At 45.2% G+C, this 17,141-nt stretch overlaps 1 protein-coding gene across 3 annotated transcripts in view; it reads right to left on the bottom strand.

Moving 5' to 3' along the window:
• Positions 1-17,141, bottom strand: part of SMOC2 (SPARC related modular calcium binding 2) — a 222,244-nt gene that overhangs the window by 143,056 nt on the left and 62,047 nt on the right. For all 3 annotated transcript variants that reach the window (XR_004442684.1, XM_033234195.1, XM_033234196.1), the window contains exon 2: positions 12,679-12,850. Coding sequence is in view for 2 of the 3 variants with exons in the window: in XM_033234195.1 (XP_033090086.1) it covers positions 12,679-12,850 (172 nt within the window). In the remaining variant the exon portion in view is untranslated. The remainder of the gene's footprint in view (positions 1-12,678; positions 12,851-17,141) is intronic.

Raw genomic sequence — 17,141 nt, forward strand, 5'->3', positions numbered from 1 at the left:
GTTGGGCAACCACCATCTCGGCCTAGTTCCAGAACATTCTCCTCATTCCCAAAAGAAAACTCTGTGCCTCTTAAGCTGCCATTTCCCATTTCCCCCTCACCTCAACCCCTAGAACTATCCATCTACCTCCTGTCTCTACAAATTTGCCTATTCTGGGCATTTCCTGTCAATGTAATCACACACGAGGTATCCTTCTGTGTCTGGCTTCCTTCACCTGGCATGATGATTTCAAGGTTCATGTACGTATGTTCATGTATGTCTACACCAGAGATGGTGCATCAATGTAGTCATACACGAGGTATCCTTCTGTGTCTGGCTTCCTTCACTTAGCATGATGTTGTCAAGGCTTATGTATGTTACAGCATGTTTCAGAGCTACGTTCCTTTCTATGACTGAACAATATTCTATTGTAGGGATGGACCATATTTTGTTTATTCATTCACTCATGGATGAACACTTAGGATCTTTTGGCTATTGTAAATAATGCTGTTATAAACATTCAGATGTAAATTTTTGTTTGAACGCTTGTTTTCAAGTCTTTTGGGTAGAAAGTAGAAATGATGGTTCACACGGCAGTTCTGCATTTAACTTACAGAGGGAGTGCCTGCCGTCTGCCACAGTGCTAAACCGTTGTATGTCCAGCCAACAGAGACAAGTGTTTCCATTCCCCTATCCACCCAGAATGTATTTTGTCTTTTTTAAACTGATGTAACCACCGGACTGGGATGAAATGGTTTCATAGTACTTTGGCTCATAGTATTAGATTACTATAAAAAATATCTACCTCAAAGAAAAACTCAGCTGGAAATTATAATATTAATACTTTAATTAAATAAAATTGTTAACCTAATTGAAGAATGTAATCTCTTTTTACTAGACCAAAGAAAAACTTTCTGATGTGAATTTTGTCATTTATTTTCAGAAAATTTTTGCTCTTACCTGCAGAGCCGGGACGTTATAAATAAAGAATTCATCGTTGCTTAGCAAGGCATCACTAACAACAGGTTTGGTTTTGTTTTAGAGACAGCGTCTCTGTCAGCCAGGCTGGAGTACGGTGGTGCCATCATGGCTCACTGCAGCCTCAACCTTCCGAGCTCAAGCAATCCTCTCACCTCAGCCTCCCCAGTAGCTGGAAAGATAGGCATCACCCTGATTGGCTAATTTTTTAAATTTTTGTAGAGATGGGGTCTTGATTTGTTGCCCAGGCTTCTTTTGAACTCCTGGTGTCAAGCAATCCTCCCACCTCCCAGAATGCTGGGATTATAGGCATGAGCCCCCACACCTCGCCCTAACAGAAATATTTTGATGAATTTTTGGCTTATGGTAGTTAATTGTGGGAGCAATTTATTTCTACCTGTTGGGTGGTATTTTCTCTCTCAGTTACAAAATAAAATCGGCTACAATCAGATCGCAAGCTTGTTTATGTATCAAGATATGTCATGGAGACCGTTCGCAGTGGCTCACGCCTGTAATCTCAGCACCTTGCGAGGCCAAGGCGGGTGGATCACCTGAGGTCAGGAGTTCGAGACCAGCCTAGCCATCATGGTGAAACCCCGTCTCTACTAAAAATACAAAGATTAGCCAGGCTTGGTGGCAAGCATCTGTAATCCCAGCTATTCAGGAGGCTGAGGCAGGAGAACCACTTTAACCTGGCAGGTGGAGGTTGCAGGGAGCCGAAATCATACCCCCATACTCCAGCCTGGGTGACAGAGTGAGGCTCCATCTCAAAAGAAAAAAAAAAGATATGTCATGGAAACCATTAAGTGTGATGCTCACTACAAAGTAGAAATGAATAGCAGTGTTGTATAATGGTTATTTATGAGGAGTGTTTTCTTTTAAACAGGAAGCAAATGATTCCCTGCTTTGCTAGAATCTCTCAAAACAGGACGAGGCAAGAATCAGCAGAGACTGCTGTGCTGGACGTTTTACAGAGAATTCTGGAGAGCAACAATGAAAAGGAAGAGTTCAAAGGGATCTTTGAGAAAACTTCAAAACAGGGCCATGAAACAGCGATCTTCACAGGTGATGCTGAATTTGGTAGTCCTAAGCCCAGAGAGTTCCTCTTTCAGGGACTCCTGTCTATAACAGAATGGAATAACACAAACACACTAAGCTAGGCAAAAGTGAATCGAAGTCACTCTTTCTGTTGGTCTTCCAAGATGCTTTGTCTACACCAGAAATGATGCCTCAAGATTTTGATGCTGCTCAGCTTCCTACTGCAATAGGCAGAGAACTTTGGGACACAGGTAATTACTGCGGTGTCTCACTCATCGATATAGAAGGAGCAGCTAGCTGGATATGTGGTCAACAGATGCTCTGACTCTGGATCTCACAAGGTCACTGAATGGCTACAATTATGGCCACGGCCATGTAAACCCTTCAAATTCAGGCTCAGCTTCCACTACCATCTCCCCATGACCCAGTGCAGGGCTGGCCGGGATGGGGCTGGTGTGGGAACACCATGGGCTGAACGAGCAAATGGCAGCCAGGCAGAGGACACATATGGTGCCTTTGTAGTGGCCACGGCAATGATAGCCCTCAGAGTGGCATGGTTTTTATTGATTTTGGCATCAAATGAAGGCAGATACTGTTTTAAAAGTTGTAGTATTTTACTCACCCATAATTTTGAAGGCCAGAGTCAGAAAACCTAAGCATGCTGTGCTGCAATGCTGTCCAGCAGAACTGAAGTTTTCTTTTCCATCCTAATATCCTAATATAGATGGAAGTGCTGTGATAAGCACTCCCAATCCCAGTGATCTGCAGCCTTTGGTCAGCAAAAGCAGCATGATGCATCCCCCCAGCAACAGACTAGTACATCCATCTGACCGTCCCTTGACCATAACCAGAATGACACTATTCCAGAGCTAAGGGAGATGGGAACGACATTTTCATTTTACGTAAGTATTCTCTTTTTAAATGCATCAAGGCAGAAACGAAATTACAATAGGAAATCCCTAAATATGTAACTGAGATTGCCAAACTGTAAAGAGAAAGAGAAACTGCAAACCATTGCAAGACTGTACTACAGTATTCAGACAGCCTTTATAATATTTACACAAGAAACCACAGATCATACCCATCTCTATGAAAATCAGTAACAGTGATTTTCAACAAATCGTAATGGATGATTGCATAAATGGTCACCAAATCTTTTGCAGGAAGGCTGATTAGAACCTTCCAGAGGGCAGAAGCTCCGTAGGCTGTGCGGAGAGGCCCCTGCTCCTCTGATGAGCCGGTGCCTTGGGTTTGGTGGTGCCACTAAAGCAAACCGAGGAAAGGTCCTTTGGATGTGCAACATTCCAGGAACATCCGGCTGTGTTTCTGATCACAGCTGCACACGAGACTGAAGGCCCTGAACCTCCGGTTATGTCTACTCCAGCCTGTGAGGAGGGCACTCCCAAACATCAGACGTGTTAAAATACCATAAGCGAGTTAAGGTAAACATACTCTGGGTAGAGCTTCTGCAAGACACAAGCACAGATCTGATTGCAGTTGCTTCTGATAGCTGCGTCTGCGGGAAGGAAATCCAACCTGGAAAGGGTGGAGCCAGGGATAAGCACCTGGCCCAGAGCCCCAGGGCACAGAATCACAGACACTCGTGCTCACTCACACATGCACGCATACACACACTCTCACACACATGCATGCTCAGACACATGAACACACATTCATACTCACACAAGGATGCACACTCACACACGCATGCATGCACACTCATGCACACACATAAACACTCACACATTCACACAAGCATACACACAGTCTCACACATGCACACATGCACGTTTACACACACACGCACACTGTCACACACATGCACACTCACACAAGGATACACACACTTTCACACATGCATTATTAAAAAAACTTACACATTAAAATAATTATAAAGATTATTAAAAATAATCTTATACATTATTAAAAATAATCATAATTGCATATATGCTTGTGTGTGCATGTGTGCGTGTATGATTGTGAGTGTATGCTTGTGTATGAGTTCGTGTGTGTGAATGCTTGTGTGAATGTGCCTGTGTATTCATGTGCCTGTGAGTGTGCATGTGTGTGTGCGCGTGTGAATATGTGTGAATGTACGAGTGTTCATGTGTGAGAGCATGTGTATGCTTGAGTGTGCACGTATGTGAGAGTGCGCACATGTGTGTGAATGCGTGAGTGTGCATATGTGAGACGGTGTGTATACTTGTGTGAGTGTGCATGTATGAGAGTGTGCATGTATATGTGTGTGAATGTATGTTCATATGCATGAGTGTCCGTGTATGTGACAGTGTGCGTGTGTGTGTGAATGTGCGTGACTGTGCATGTGTGAATCACACATCACACGTGCACACTCAATGCACATGAACACGCATTCACACTCATACACAACCTCACGCATACACACACGCAAGAGAAACGCACTCTCACACACACACTTTCACACTCACACCCCCGCATAGATGTCCTTCGTGGAACTGCCCGTCTCTCTGAGGAAAATGAGCAGGTCTGTGCCACCCGATAGGAGCCAGGTGACACTCTGGCCCCGGGCGCTTGTGCAGGAATGAAGGAGCTTCATGGGGACTTTGCGACTCCCGCTTCCTCGAAGGCGAAGGCGAGACCGTGGAATTCGAAGGAACAGGCGGGTGCGGAGCTCTCTGGCCTGTTTCTAGGCCACTGAGTACAAGGAAGAGCTCGATGGAAACACTCATGTGATGGGAAAACCTCCAGAGAGAGAATTCTTCGGGTTCCTCTGAGCCGGCTCCTCGTTCTAGACAGGCGAGGACAGAGTGCCCTGGCCCGGGCTCGCGCTCCGGTGCCCTCAATTCGTGGCTCTGAGAGTCTGGAGCTGGGCTGGGCATGGGGACACCTCCAGAGCCCGCCATCCACCGCCCAGGCCCCCTCCACAGTCCAGGACCCTGCATTTCACCCACACAGGGCTTCCCACGTGGCTGCTGCCAGTGCCTCACCCGGCGGAACCTGCCCAGGCCCAGGTGAGGAAAAGGCAGGTCCTCCCTGCAGGTGCTGAGAAGCAGCTGCGGGCCGCAGGGACTACTGCTGTGCTTTCAGGAAAACTGCAACAGAAGGAGCGGAGCGCGTGGAGGGATCCCTTTGGGGAGGCCTGGTCCCTCTGGAGTGTGAGATGTCCATGGCTCCGGCTTCTTAGGCAGCGCCTGGCCTCGGAGCCCGAGAGCTCTCGCTGCTGATTGAAAGGATGGCAAAGCTGCTCCCCAGGCAGGGGCAGCCCCTCAGGTCCACGCTGGGAAGTGGAAGGAGCTGCACCTCGACCCGCATCAGGCAGGAGGCCGCCTGGCTTTCCTCCTGGAGACACTCCTGCCCCGCGGTTCCTCGCTGGAAGCATCAGGAGCAGGCGTGAGGCAGCTTGACAAGGCCTGGGAAGGTGCCACCCCAAACGCCTGCTGGGCCTCACAGCCAGGCCACGGCACCACCGGCCACGGGAGCACAGTGGTCCCCACCCCACCCCAGCTCTGCAAAAGCTGCAGAGAATGCCGGAGAGACAGCTGCAGACAGGTCTCCAGGCCAGGCCTCACAGCCGGCTGTCTGGGGCAATCCTGAAGAAAGGAGCTTTTCCCGGGAAGCGCTGACACGAAACGCCTTGTCGTGGCGCAGCGAACTTGGATAAGCAACCCCCAAACCGACAGTTAGGCTCCTGTTACAACCATCACTTGGCCAAGGGAGTAAACTTCTAGGTGTGTATCACTCGGGGGGTGGGGTTCACCAACGGAAAGAACAGTCTCTAAACCTCATCGTAGCAGTAATCTGTTTTTTTGTTTGTTTGTTTGTTTTTTAGATGGAGTTTCACTGTTGTCGCCAGGCTGGAGTGCAATGGCACGATCTCGGTTCACTGCAACCTCCACCTCCCGGGTTCGAGGGATTCCTCTGCCTCAGCCTCCTAAGTAGCTGGAATTACAGGCACCTGCCACTACGCCCGGCTAATTTTTTTGTTTTCTTTTTTTGTGTGTGTGTAATTTTAGTAGAGACGGGGTTTCACTACGTTGGCCGGGCTGGTCTCCTGACCTCATGATCTGCCGCCTAACAATCTTTATAATAACAGCATGTGTGTTCATCTTGTGGAGATCTGAATCTGTGATACCTGTGGACTTCCGGCGCCATGGGCCTCGTGTGTGCCAGGTGCTGGCTGAGTCCCACAGGCTCTCCAAAGGCTGCTGAGGTCATTGTGCAGCCTTGGAGATGGGTGCACAGAGCGATGGGTGGATGTTACAGCCTTTGTCACCACGTTTCTTTCACTCGGACTCGCCCGTTCAGAAGCTCTTGGTCCTCAGATCTCCAAGGAAGCTGCTTTTGTCCAATATGTGTTTCCAGAAATCTCAAAGTAGTTCCAAGTTCTCCTGGCATTTGACTTTTTCTTTCTCTTTTTTTTTTTTTTTTTGGCTTTTCTATGGAATGTCAGAGATTTTGTTGAAAAGAAAGACAGCCCAAAAGTCTCAGATCAAAAGAAAAATATTAATGTATTTGCAGAGCTCTGAAAACACAAACTCCACAAATTTCTATGAAAAGATGAGAAAAATGCGTCAGCGTAAACCACTGCAGTTCTATTCAGGGTCAATGGTTAGATCACAGTGTGAAGTGTGCAGAACATTTACATCGAATTTAATTAAACATGGATTAAACTATTTTAATTGTTATTTCCAAATAGTACATCCAAAAGAGACAGGCCTACAGAACTGTCACCCACCAAAAATGTAAAAGTGCCCCCAAAATACTAAAGACAGCAGCCGCCTCATATGTGCCAAGGTGACATTGTGCTACACTAGCCAAGGCCCACTCCAGGAATCACGTAGAGAAAACTTGGAGGTTTACACAAATGGTCTAAAGGGACAATCCCGTGCTCCCTCTTTTACCTTCAGGGAAAAAAACTCTCAACCTGAGTTTCGTTGTGAAATGTGCAATATTTATGCTCTTAGAGGGAAACAAAAGCAGTTTGCTCAGTAGGCACCAAGCCCTGCGTCTGTTCTCACCCCTCCTGGGCTCAGTGTGTTTTGCTCCTGCTCCCCAGGAGCCGCGACTGCTGCGTTTGCAGCACTGGGACAGGTTGGATGCTGGGATGAGTGTGTAAGTGACTGACAGTATGACAGCCTAGAGGAAGGAGCCGGCCCCTTAGGGCGAGGTCTAGGAAGCAGCCAACCCCTCAGGGAGAGGCCCTTCTTCCGCCAAGAGCCAGGATGCAGGTGCAAGGCTGCTTCTTTAGGAAAACTCCAACTGCAGATGGGAGGTGGAGGCCCCCTTTTAAAGGCAGCCTCCAGCAGGGAACAGACTTAACTGGAGGCAACATGTAGATGGAAAGCAGACCGAGCCTCTCCGAGCCCAGCCCCACATGCAAATCTAGACTATCAGAGAAGCGTGACACCCACTTATTTCAAGATCCATAATGCATGGTGAACAATCTCTCCTCGGACTGATTTTAATGTTTGCTACCTTGGCAGCTGCAGCACCACACACGTGAGATTTTGAAGACTACAGGTGTCTGTGCATTCTTTCCAATAGAATCCTTTTGATTTAAGTGAGACTGACTTTGGTTAGGTACATTTTAGTTTTGCCTACTTCTCCCTTATATTTTTTGTGTGTCATAAATGTATGGTATAAAACGACTTTGGTAACGGTAAATGAGAATTCCCACTGAAATAATCATCCAGAAAAGTTGGCTGAGATGCAGGTGCAAACAAACTAACGAGGATATGACCAAAAAGGACATCTGTGTTTAATTGACATTTGTTCTCCTTATCCAAAAAGAATGTCACTTTGACCCTGCAGCTGGGTATGGCAAAGATCTGAAGTCACATGCTGGGAAGACACCTGAAAAACCCACGAGCCAGAGAGGGTCACAGGTGTCGCCCTTCCGCCCAGAGAGATGGACCAACCATCCTCCCTCCTTTGTCTAAGAAATCCCTCACACACTCCTCCTCAAAGGCTACAGCTAAAGCAGAGGCTTCCTTGCGGCCTTTCAATGGAATATCCAACTGGCGTTATCTAAGGGAACATGGCAAGAAAAGGGAACATGAAATTCCAAGTTTAATGAGGTGCTGTGACCTCCCCACTTCTACAGCACTTGTTTCCATAAGCTGAGACTTTATAGGTAATCACTTCTAAAATCTTCTGTGATGAGTACATCATCTGATATTTAAATTTATTCTTAAATTGTTTCTCTTTTCTCAGCACAGATAACTGAGATTTATAACTACAGCCAAGGCATCAAATCACATCTGAGTCTTTTTCCAGTGTGAGTCTCACACACATCGGTCAGACGCAAAGGAGAGAAGAACATGCTTCCTTCAAGCCATGTACCTGGCTCCACGCCGACTTTCCATAACCCATGGCCGTGTGGTTTCCCGGGCGAAGCATGCTGGAAATCACGTTATCCCTGGACAGTTGTCCAAGGCACCACTGTCCTTCCTAGCCAACGAAGCAAGTCTTCTAGCAATAGAGCATTGGTGGTGCAAGGAAGCAAAACGTGGAAGAAGACCCACTGTTCTTGGTGGGCGTGTGTCCCTGAGTCTGAAAGATGCTTCTTAAAAGAGTAGCTGACCTCCAAAGAAACAGACTGACTTGTTCTTTCTCAGATGCAGGGTAAACAAATTTGCAGTGTTGGGGCAGGCTACGGAAGCAGCACTTTGGGGTCCTATGCTTATGACCCCACAAGTAGGCACCACTAGACTCTGGAGAACTCCCATGAGGGCACCCTGTGCACACCACTGTGTGCCCCATGGCTGGCCCTTGTGTGGAGGGAGGTGTCCTGCCACCCCGTAGGGCCCCAGCCGTCCACCTCATAGGAAGGTCTGAAGACAGCCTGGGTGTTGGGAGCGTCCAGAATCCTATTGAAAATCTCACATGAAACTGTTTCCAGTGCTAGAAGCAGGCCTGTCAGTTCCCATCTGGAGGATGCTACCAGGGACAAAGATTCTTAGAGTCCCTGAGTTCTGGGGAACCCAGTGCTGAACTGAATCAAATGAAGAGACGAGCTCCCCGAGAGGTTATCTGATGCAGAACAGCGTGGACTGACTCTCAGCCCCAGTGCTCTTCGAGGAATCATTCGGTAAGAAGAAAATGCCAATTTACCAAATGTGTCAATATCAAGTAAATGTCAGGACTTATTAAAAGAATCAGGTTGAAGCAAATTGATCATAAAATGTTAGAATCACGTAGAACCAAGCTGCTCAGGAAATGTCAGTTGTCCACTTGAATAAATTAAGAATTTGTGTGTGTGTTTATGTGAGTGTGTATGTGTGTAGGTATGTGTGTGTGTATTTGTGTGTGTGTGTGTGTCTCCCATTAAATGAATCTAAGAGATTTCATCCAAGTTTTCACCAAGGGAATTAGAACTAAAATAATGTACAGTTTACTGAAACCTAAATGTCTACTGAGAAAAAAAAACCTATAAGGACAAAATAGTGATAGAGAACTATAGAACTTCAGGTACATTAGATTCAACAAATTATTTTCCTTTTCCTTGAGATAAGAAGGGATACTTAGGGAAAAAAATAAATCAGTCATTTACAAAACATCATTTACTTTAAATGGTATATTCTATTTTCCCTACACCACAAAGAAAGCTGAAGCAGCTATTGCTGCTGCTATAGTCAAAGTTTCAGCTTGTGTTTTAATGTAGATAGTGCATACGAGTATACAATTCAGTGAAAGAATGTCAAATGCTTTCAATTTTAATCATGTTATCTTTATTTTTGTGGACTTTTTCATAGAAAGATATTTCACATCTGTGTTTTAAATAACTTTAAACTATTTTTTCTACTACAGTAAAATATATATGTGTGTGTGTGTGTATGTAGTTCTTTCTCTTTCACACATTTTCCAAGTGTTGTTATTTTCCATTTGGGCTAAAGTTAGACGGAGTCAGCTCCTCAGTATGCGGGTACACTGGAGGGTCAGTGGGTAGCATCATCACCAACTATTAGCTGTTTCTAGAAGGGGCTGGCACTCCCTCAGGCCATAGAAAGTGGTTTTCCAGAGTCCCCATGAGCTGCTTCAAACAGATGAGTGTCCAGAGCCCAGCTTTCTGAAATGGATCCTGAGGTCTGGGGTAGGTTCCATGAGCTGGCAGCGACTAGCCCAGGCCACTCGCTGTGGTGCCTGCCACACCTGTCCCACTAAGTTCACGTCAGCATCTTTAAACTTTGTGTTTGGGATCCAGCTATGATACTGCCACTGCACTTCATTTATTTAAAGTATGAATCAAATACTTTTTTACTGCATTTTGTTCCTTGCAATCTCCGTAGCATATTGAGGTTAATGAGGGAATTAAAGTTCCATTTTCCCTTTGAAAGTAGCTCACCCCTCCATTTGTGGTCCTTTCTAAAGCACGCCAGGGTTTCAGCACAGCAAGACTCACTGCAGTCGTGCTGGTGACACTGGGGCCTGGCACAGCTGGACAAAGGCCAAGGTGGGTGCTGGGATGGGGCAGCTTGGTGAGCTCAGGGAAGCATGCACCATGCAGAACAGCAACTTTCATGCATCCCTGCTCTGCCCGCGACTTCTTGTGTCTTTCCATTTTCCATAGTCACGAAAATTCCAGGATCCAGCACTCAGCCCTGCCAGCCTGGCTCCACCTACTTCCCTCTCAGGCCCTCCTGTCGGTCCTCATAGGACCCTCCGAATGGGCTTTTGCTCCAGGGTCTCCATGACTCCCCCAGCGTGAGGGGAGGATAACACCATTATGTGATAAACACTTTAGAAACAGCATCTGACCGCAAAACCAGAATGGGACTTTAAGCTCCACAGCACCATTCTCTCTTGTGCCCTCAGATGTATAATAAAATCATCTTCCCAGGGACTCTTACTGGAGAATCTACCTGCCTACCTACCGTGCCCCATACCTGGCATCTGTGTAGCCTTTAAATGCTGTGTCCTGAACTACTCTGACTTTGAACAAACTGTAATTTCAGAAAAAAAAAAAAAATCCTTGATAATGAATAGCCATTTGTCATGGGCAAAGCCACAGGTGCATGTGGAGAGGAGTCTGACCTTTAAATCAGGAGTCTGTGCACACTGCAGGCAGATAAATGCATAGGGATTGGGTTTGCCACCGGGCAAAGACCAGGGCTCTAGAGGGAGTTTATCCTGTTCCTTGTTTTCAGAGTACTAAATCTGGGTAAAGTCACATGTTTCTTAATAACAGGGATAAATTCTGAGAAATCACCCTGATATGGTTTGGCTGTGTCCCCACCCAAATCTCACCTTGAACTGTAGTTCCCCACGTGTCATGGGAGGGACCTGGTGGAAGGTAATTTAACCCCCATGGTGGCTTCCCTCATGCTGTTCTCAGGATAGTGAGTTCTCACGAGATCTGACGGTTTTATACGGGGCTTCCCTCTTTTGCTCGGCACTTCTCCTTCCTACCATCATGTGAAGAAGGATGTGTTTGCTTCCCCTTCCACCATGATTGTAAGTTTCCTGAGTCCTCCCCAGCTGTGCAGAACTATGAGTCAATTAAACCCCTTTCCTTATAAACATCCCGATCTTGGGTATATCTTTATTAGCAGTGTGAGAACAAACTAATACACACCTTTAGGCAAGTTCATCATTGTGTGAACATCATAGAGTATACTTACACACACTTAGGTGATATATACATCATCATTGATATACCTATCTTTCCATATGGAAAATAGAATGTCCCGGCATCATTACTGAACGTCAGTCATTTCCCCTACTTGATCTCAATGCCAATATCAAGTGCTATCCAACAGGTTTCTATATCTGCTTCATTATAACGTTATGGGACCACTGTTGGACATGCGGTCTGGCATTGAGTGAAACATCCTTGTGACTGTGTACAGGAATGTCTTCGTAACATCAGTAGGAAGAACTCTCAGGCCTAAAGAACATGGCAAAATTCTGCCTTTGTCGTCTGCAAAAGTAACTGAGATCTGTTTACCTGGTATTATGTCGCATTAGGAAAGGAAGAGCAAGCTTATTCAACACCTGGGTAAGCACAGGGCTAGGCACGGCACTCATAGTGCTGCTTTGCAGGGTGGTTGCTGTCTTGTTTCATTTAAGAGGATTGTTGAAGCTAATTGCCAGATGATGCAGAACATCATCTCAAAGGCACTTTTAGTCTCTGTGGTCTTTTTTCCTAGATAATATGACAAAGAAGGTAAATCTCTTTCTGAAAATAACTCTGAAATATCAGCATCTTTTGCTGAGTCAAGCCCTTCACTGATGCAGGAAGCATTTCAATCTTTGGCTCTAAGCATTAGACTGTTAACTCTGCATCTAATTCTTAAATTGGCAAAACTGAAAATTGAGAGTATAAAATCAACACCAAAAAAATCACCGAAAACTGCACACGTGCTATTGTACACATCCCACTTGCTAAAAAGAAAAATGAGAAACAATCAGTAAGAAATCTTATTGAGAATAATTTTAGAAGACTTTGGGGAAAAAACTGAAATATTTGGATACATTTCTTCCTTATTCAATGGAATAAGGCATTCTAAGAAAAGAATATTAGATAAGTAAAAAAAGACTGCTCTTAAAATTCATAGAAATTACTCTTCTTCCTTACATGCTGTGAAAAAAATGCCAACATAAACTCGAGTTTGTAAATGTAAAAAGTTATCAAGTATGAAAATATGTTTGCATTCATTTTGATGATGGATGTCCCCATCTTTGGATGATCAAACAGCAGCTTACCTTTGCAGTTTCCTCGATATGCAATCTCTAGCTGGGGGTCTTTGCACTTGGCACGTTGAAATTCACAACGGGAAAGGAAGGTCCTTCCGTCAGATGCGCAGAGAGGTTTCTGAGGCGAACCCGCACAGTCCAAGCTACAATCCTTGTCTTTATCTTGATCAACTCTCAAAAACTTAAAGGAGAAAAAAAGAAGCCAGACAAATTTAAAGACACATTCTTCAGAGCAGCAGAAAACAGAAGGCTGCCTCAGGCCACTTCACGGTCAGGAAATAAAAGCTTGAGGGATAACACCCCCCGGTTCTCACCCCTGCCAGAAGCATCACATGTGAACATTTTAGCCATGGTCTGTTTCAAAAGCCTAGCTCATTTGGACGTTCTCTATATCAACGTTGGTCGTCTGACACACAACATGTTGATGGGCAGTGGAAGGAATCACAACCTGTGATTTCTTGAATGAAAATTTATCAACTTTAAATAATTTGCCCAATGTTACACATACAATTTTTTTAAACCTTCACAGTGATAAAAGAACTAAAAATAGAGATTAGCCAAAAGCTGAAGCTGGACTCCAAGCCAGGGAGGGCACACAAGACGCTGTAGGGGCTGGATGGCCCGTGGGGAGCCCCAGACCTCACCAGAAATCCAGGCAGGGTCCTCAGGGCTCCCGACCTGAGGACTGTGACAGTGGCAGGTGTGGCTAAGAACAGGTAAGGCTGTGTGTTTTGGAGCTCACAAAGCTACTTGGCAGTGGCCTTGACCAGATTTGGGGATGAAGGCTGGAGCCAAGGGACAGGTGAGTAGCACCCAGAGGTGATAGGGCCTTTGCCATCTCAGAGCGAGCTATTTTTCACATTTGTTCCATTTCAAACAGCGAGCTCTAATTTTCCTGAGAATAAGCTCACCTGCTGAAACGATTCAGGTTTATTTTAGCTAAGAGGCAAGTGAAAACAGATCATTGCCTTTCAGGGCTTTGTAAAAATGTGTGCTTTACTTAAAGAGGGCAGAGCCGGCACATAAACACATTTTATTCAGTTGAATTCTGCCACGGATGAGTCTTAATCACGTTTTTCACTTCACCAACACGCATTGCCTAAGCTCCTCCAGCAGTGGGGGGCGCCGCGGGGGCAGGCAGCTCCTGGGAGACATGGCCTTCGGGTGCTGTGCCTTGGGAAGTTCCTCCACCCGCTGAGACGCTGCCTGGATCTTATAAAATGCTTCGGAGTCATTCCTCGCCTCCCAGGCACTTGAGGCTCTCGACAGCCTCGTTCTCGCAGCACACAGCTGGCCAGAGCAGCGCAGCTTTGCACCCAAGAAAGAGGGGAAAAACCAGAAAGAAAACGTGAACCTGCCGTGTGTTCGGAGGAGCCCCAGGTGCCTTCGTTTCACACAGGGGCCCGCCCTATTCATAGCTGTCTTCTACTGTAGAGGAAAAGATGGAATAACCTAAATCCTGTTAATTTTTATGTTTAAAGGGTTGTCTCTATGTATTTCCTGAACCGTAAGTGAGGAGATGCTGAGGACTTAGGAAGACGCTGTAATTATCATTTTCTCTAAAGGAAAAGAGACAGCCTCGACATTTTTTCTCAAATAAAAGCACCCAGCATCCAGGCATTTGGAATTTGACCATAATTCTTGATACTTTACTGGTGCAGAACTAACAATGGAAGTATGATTTCTCAGGAATAAGAGAACACACAGGTTATGTGTATGTTTCTCCCCTACCTCCTGTTTAATAGCAATTAAATTTCACGGGAGACAGTGCATGTAAGAAAATAAGCTTTTAACTAAGTTGTGTTCATTAATAAACAGCCCATTCAAGAAAAATAAATATTCCTATTCCAAAGAATTCACTATGTGTTAAAAGAACCGGTTGAGAGTCTTAAAACTAATTCAAGATAAAAAGTACTTTGCTAAATTTAGAATGCAATCAACTGGACATTGAGTGACTTTATTTTAAAAAGAAAACTCAGAATTGCAGGGGTTTCTTATTTCTTTTGATTTCCACGAAGCAGTGCTATTTGCACAGGTGCAAGGAGCCCAGGTGTAAGGGTGGGGAGAGGGAAGGGCACACGAAGTGTCTTTGTGGATACCACGCAGCTCACACATTAGAAAACCAGTCAGACAGATTCAATGGGTTAAAGTCATGGTCTATGCTGCTTCTTAATAAATTACTGGGTTTGGGCCAGAAGAAAAAGATTAAGACAAAAACCATTTACAAAACAGGTAAAAGCACTCTTCAAATCTTAACATGTTTAAAATTTCTCCTTATAATATTGATTAAATACTTCTCTGACTATATGAGATAACGCATGGCATGAGAAGACATTAAGGAAATTTTGCCTCTGAAATACATAATTCTGTAGCTGTAAGATTTGCAAGGCCAGGTGCAGTGGCTCACACCTATAATCCCAGAGCTTTGGGAGGCCAAGGTGGGGGGATCTGCTGAGCCCAGGGATTTGCGACCAGCCTGGGCCTCACAGTGAGACTCTGTCTCTATCAGGCATGGGGGGAAATTAGCCAGGTGTGGTGGTGTAATAAAATAAAGTGCACAATAAATGTGCACCTGTGGACCCAGCTACTTAGGAGGTTGAGGTGGGAGGATCACTTGAGCCCAGGGAATTGGAGGTTGCAGTGAGCTATGACTGTGCACCAGTGCACTCCAGCCTGGGCAAGTGAGACCTTGTCTCAAAAAAAAAAAAAAAAAAAAAAATCTCAAAAGCACACACTTTCTAAATAATAGGCCAAGAGAATAAATGGTGTCCACGTGTTTGCTTTCTCTTAATGGGAGGTGCACACAGGAAGAAACGAGATTGAACAGAAGACAGGGCAGCGCTGGCAACAAAGCGCAGTGCCTGGAGAGCCTGCACAATTCTGAAAGTCACTGGGGACAGGTGGGAGAGTGGTTACAGACTCAAGCCTGTTTTAAAGAATCATTTCTCCATTTTAAAGCCTGGACTTTCTCAGGTGCAGAAAACAGGGTCCTACTCTTTTAGAACAGAGAATCTAAATCTTCCATGCAAATATGGAAATCCCATTTCAGAGCCTGCAATGCGAAGCTTAAATATGAAAAGAAAACACAACTCTCCACGGGACATTTTCTCCCAGAGACGGACATTCCATTCACTCATTCATCCAGCATCTGAGAGATGGACGTTCCATTCACTCATTCATCCAGCATCCGAGAGACGGACGTTCCATTCACTCATTCATCCAGCATCCGAGAGATGGACGTTCCATTCACTCATTCATTCAGCATCCGAGAGACGGACGTTCCATTCACTCATTCATCCAGCATCTGAGAGACGGACGTTCCATTCACTCATTCATCCAGTATCCGAGAGATGGACATTCCATTCACTCATTCATCTGGCATCTGATAGACGGACGTTCCATTCACTCATTCATCCAGTATCCGAGAGACGGACATTTCATTCACTCATTCATCCAGCATCCGAGAGATGGACATTCCATTCACTCATTCATTCAGTATCTGAGAGATGGACATTTCATTCACTCATTCATCCAGTATCTGAGAGACGGACATTTCATTCACTCATTCATCCAGTATCTGAGAGAGGGACATTTCATTCACTCATTCATCCAGTATCTGAGAGACGGACATTTCATTCACTCATTCATCCAGTATCTGAGAGACGGACATTTCATTCAGTCATTCATCTGGCGTCTGTGGAAGTTAGTTGCACCACTTTATATGTATTTTAGAAACCCTTAACTTCAGTATTTTATTGTCTTCACCTTCTTGCTCCCAGTCTTTAAGAATAAAGCCTCATGTTTCCAGTTAGCTCAAAAGTCAGACCCAGCTTGAACGGAACATATTAAATAGTTATTAAGTGACCCCTCTCTGTAAAAGGCATTCTACTGGAGGATGGGATTGTGAAGAAGAGCCTGCCCTCATGAAGCTGAAAATCCAGAGAGCAGAAATGTACATCTACAAATGATGACCATGCTGTATAAAGAAGAACACAGGTGCCTGAGCGGCTCAGAGGGAAGATCGGTCAAAGCCGATTTGGGGGGATATCTGCTGCTTCCTAAAAGATTATCTAAGGCAGAGGTCCCCAACCCTGTGTTCATCTGTATTTACAGCCACTCCCCATCACTCACATTTCCCCCGAGCTCTGCCTCCTGTCAGATCAGCAGTGCCATTAGATTATCACAGCAGCGTGAACACTTGTGAACTGCACATGTGAGGGGTCTTAGGTTGCAGGCTCCTTATGAGAATCTAATGCCTGATGATTTCTCACTGTCTCTCATCTCCCCCAGATGGGACCATCTAGTTGCCACAAAACAAGCTCAGGGTTACCACTGATTTTTACATTATGATGAGTAGCATCATTATTTCATTATATATAGCAATGTAATAATAGAAATAAAGTTCATAATAAATGTAACACGCTTGAATCATCCGGAAACCATCCCCCACCCACCGGTTCATGGAAAAATTG

This window comes from Trachypithecus francoisi, unplaced genomic scaffold, assembly GCF_009764315.1.
Source record: "Trachypithecus francoisi isolate TF-2019V2 unplaced genomic scaffold, Tfra_2.0 Lachesis_group15, whole genome shotgun sequence".
Classification (NCBI taxonomy): Eukaryota; Metazoa; Chordata; class Mammalia; order Primates; family Cercopithecidae; genus Trachypithecus; species Trachypithecus francoisi.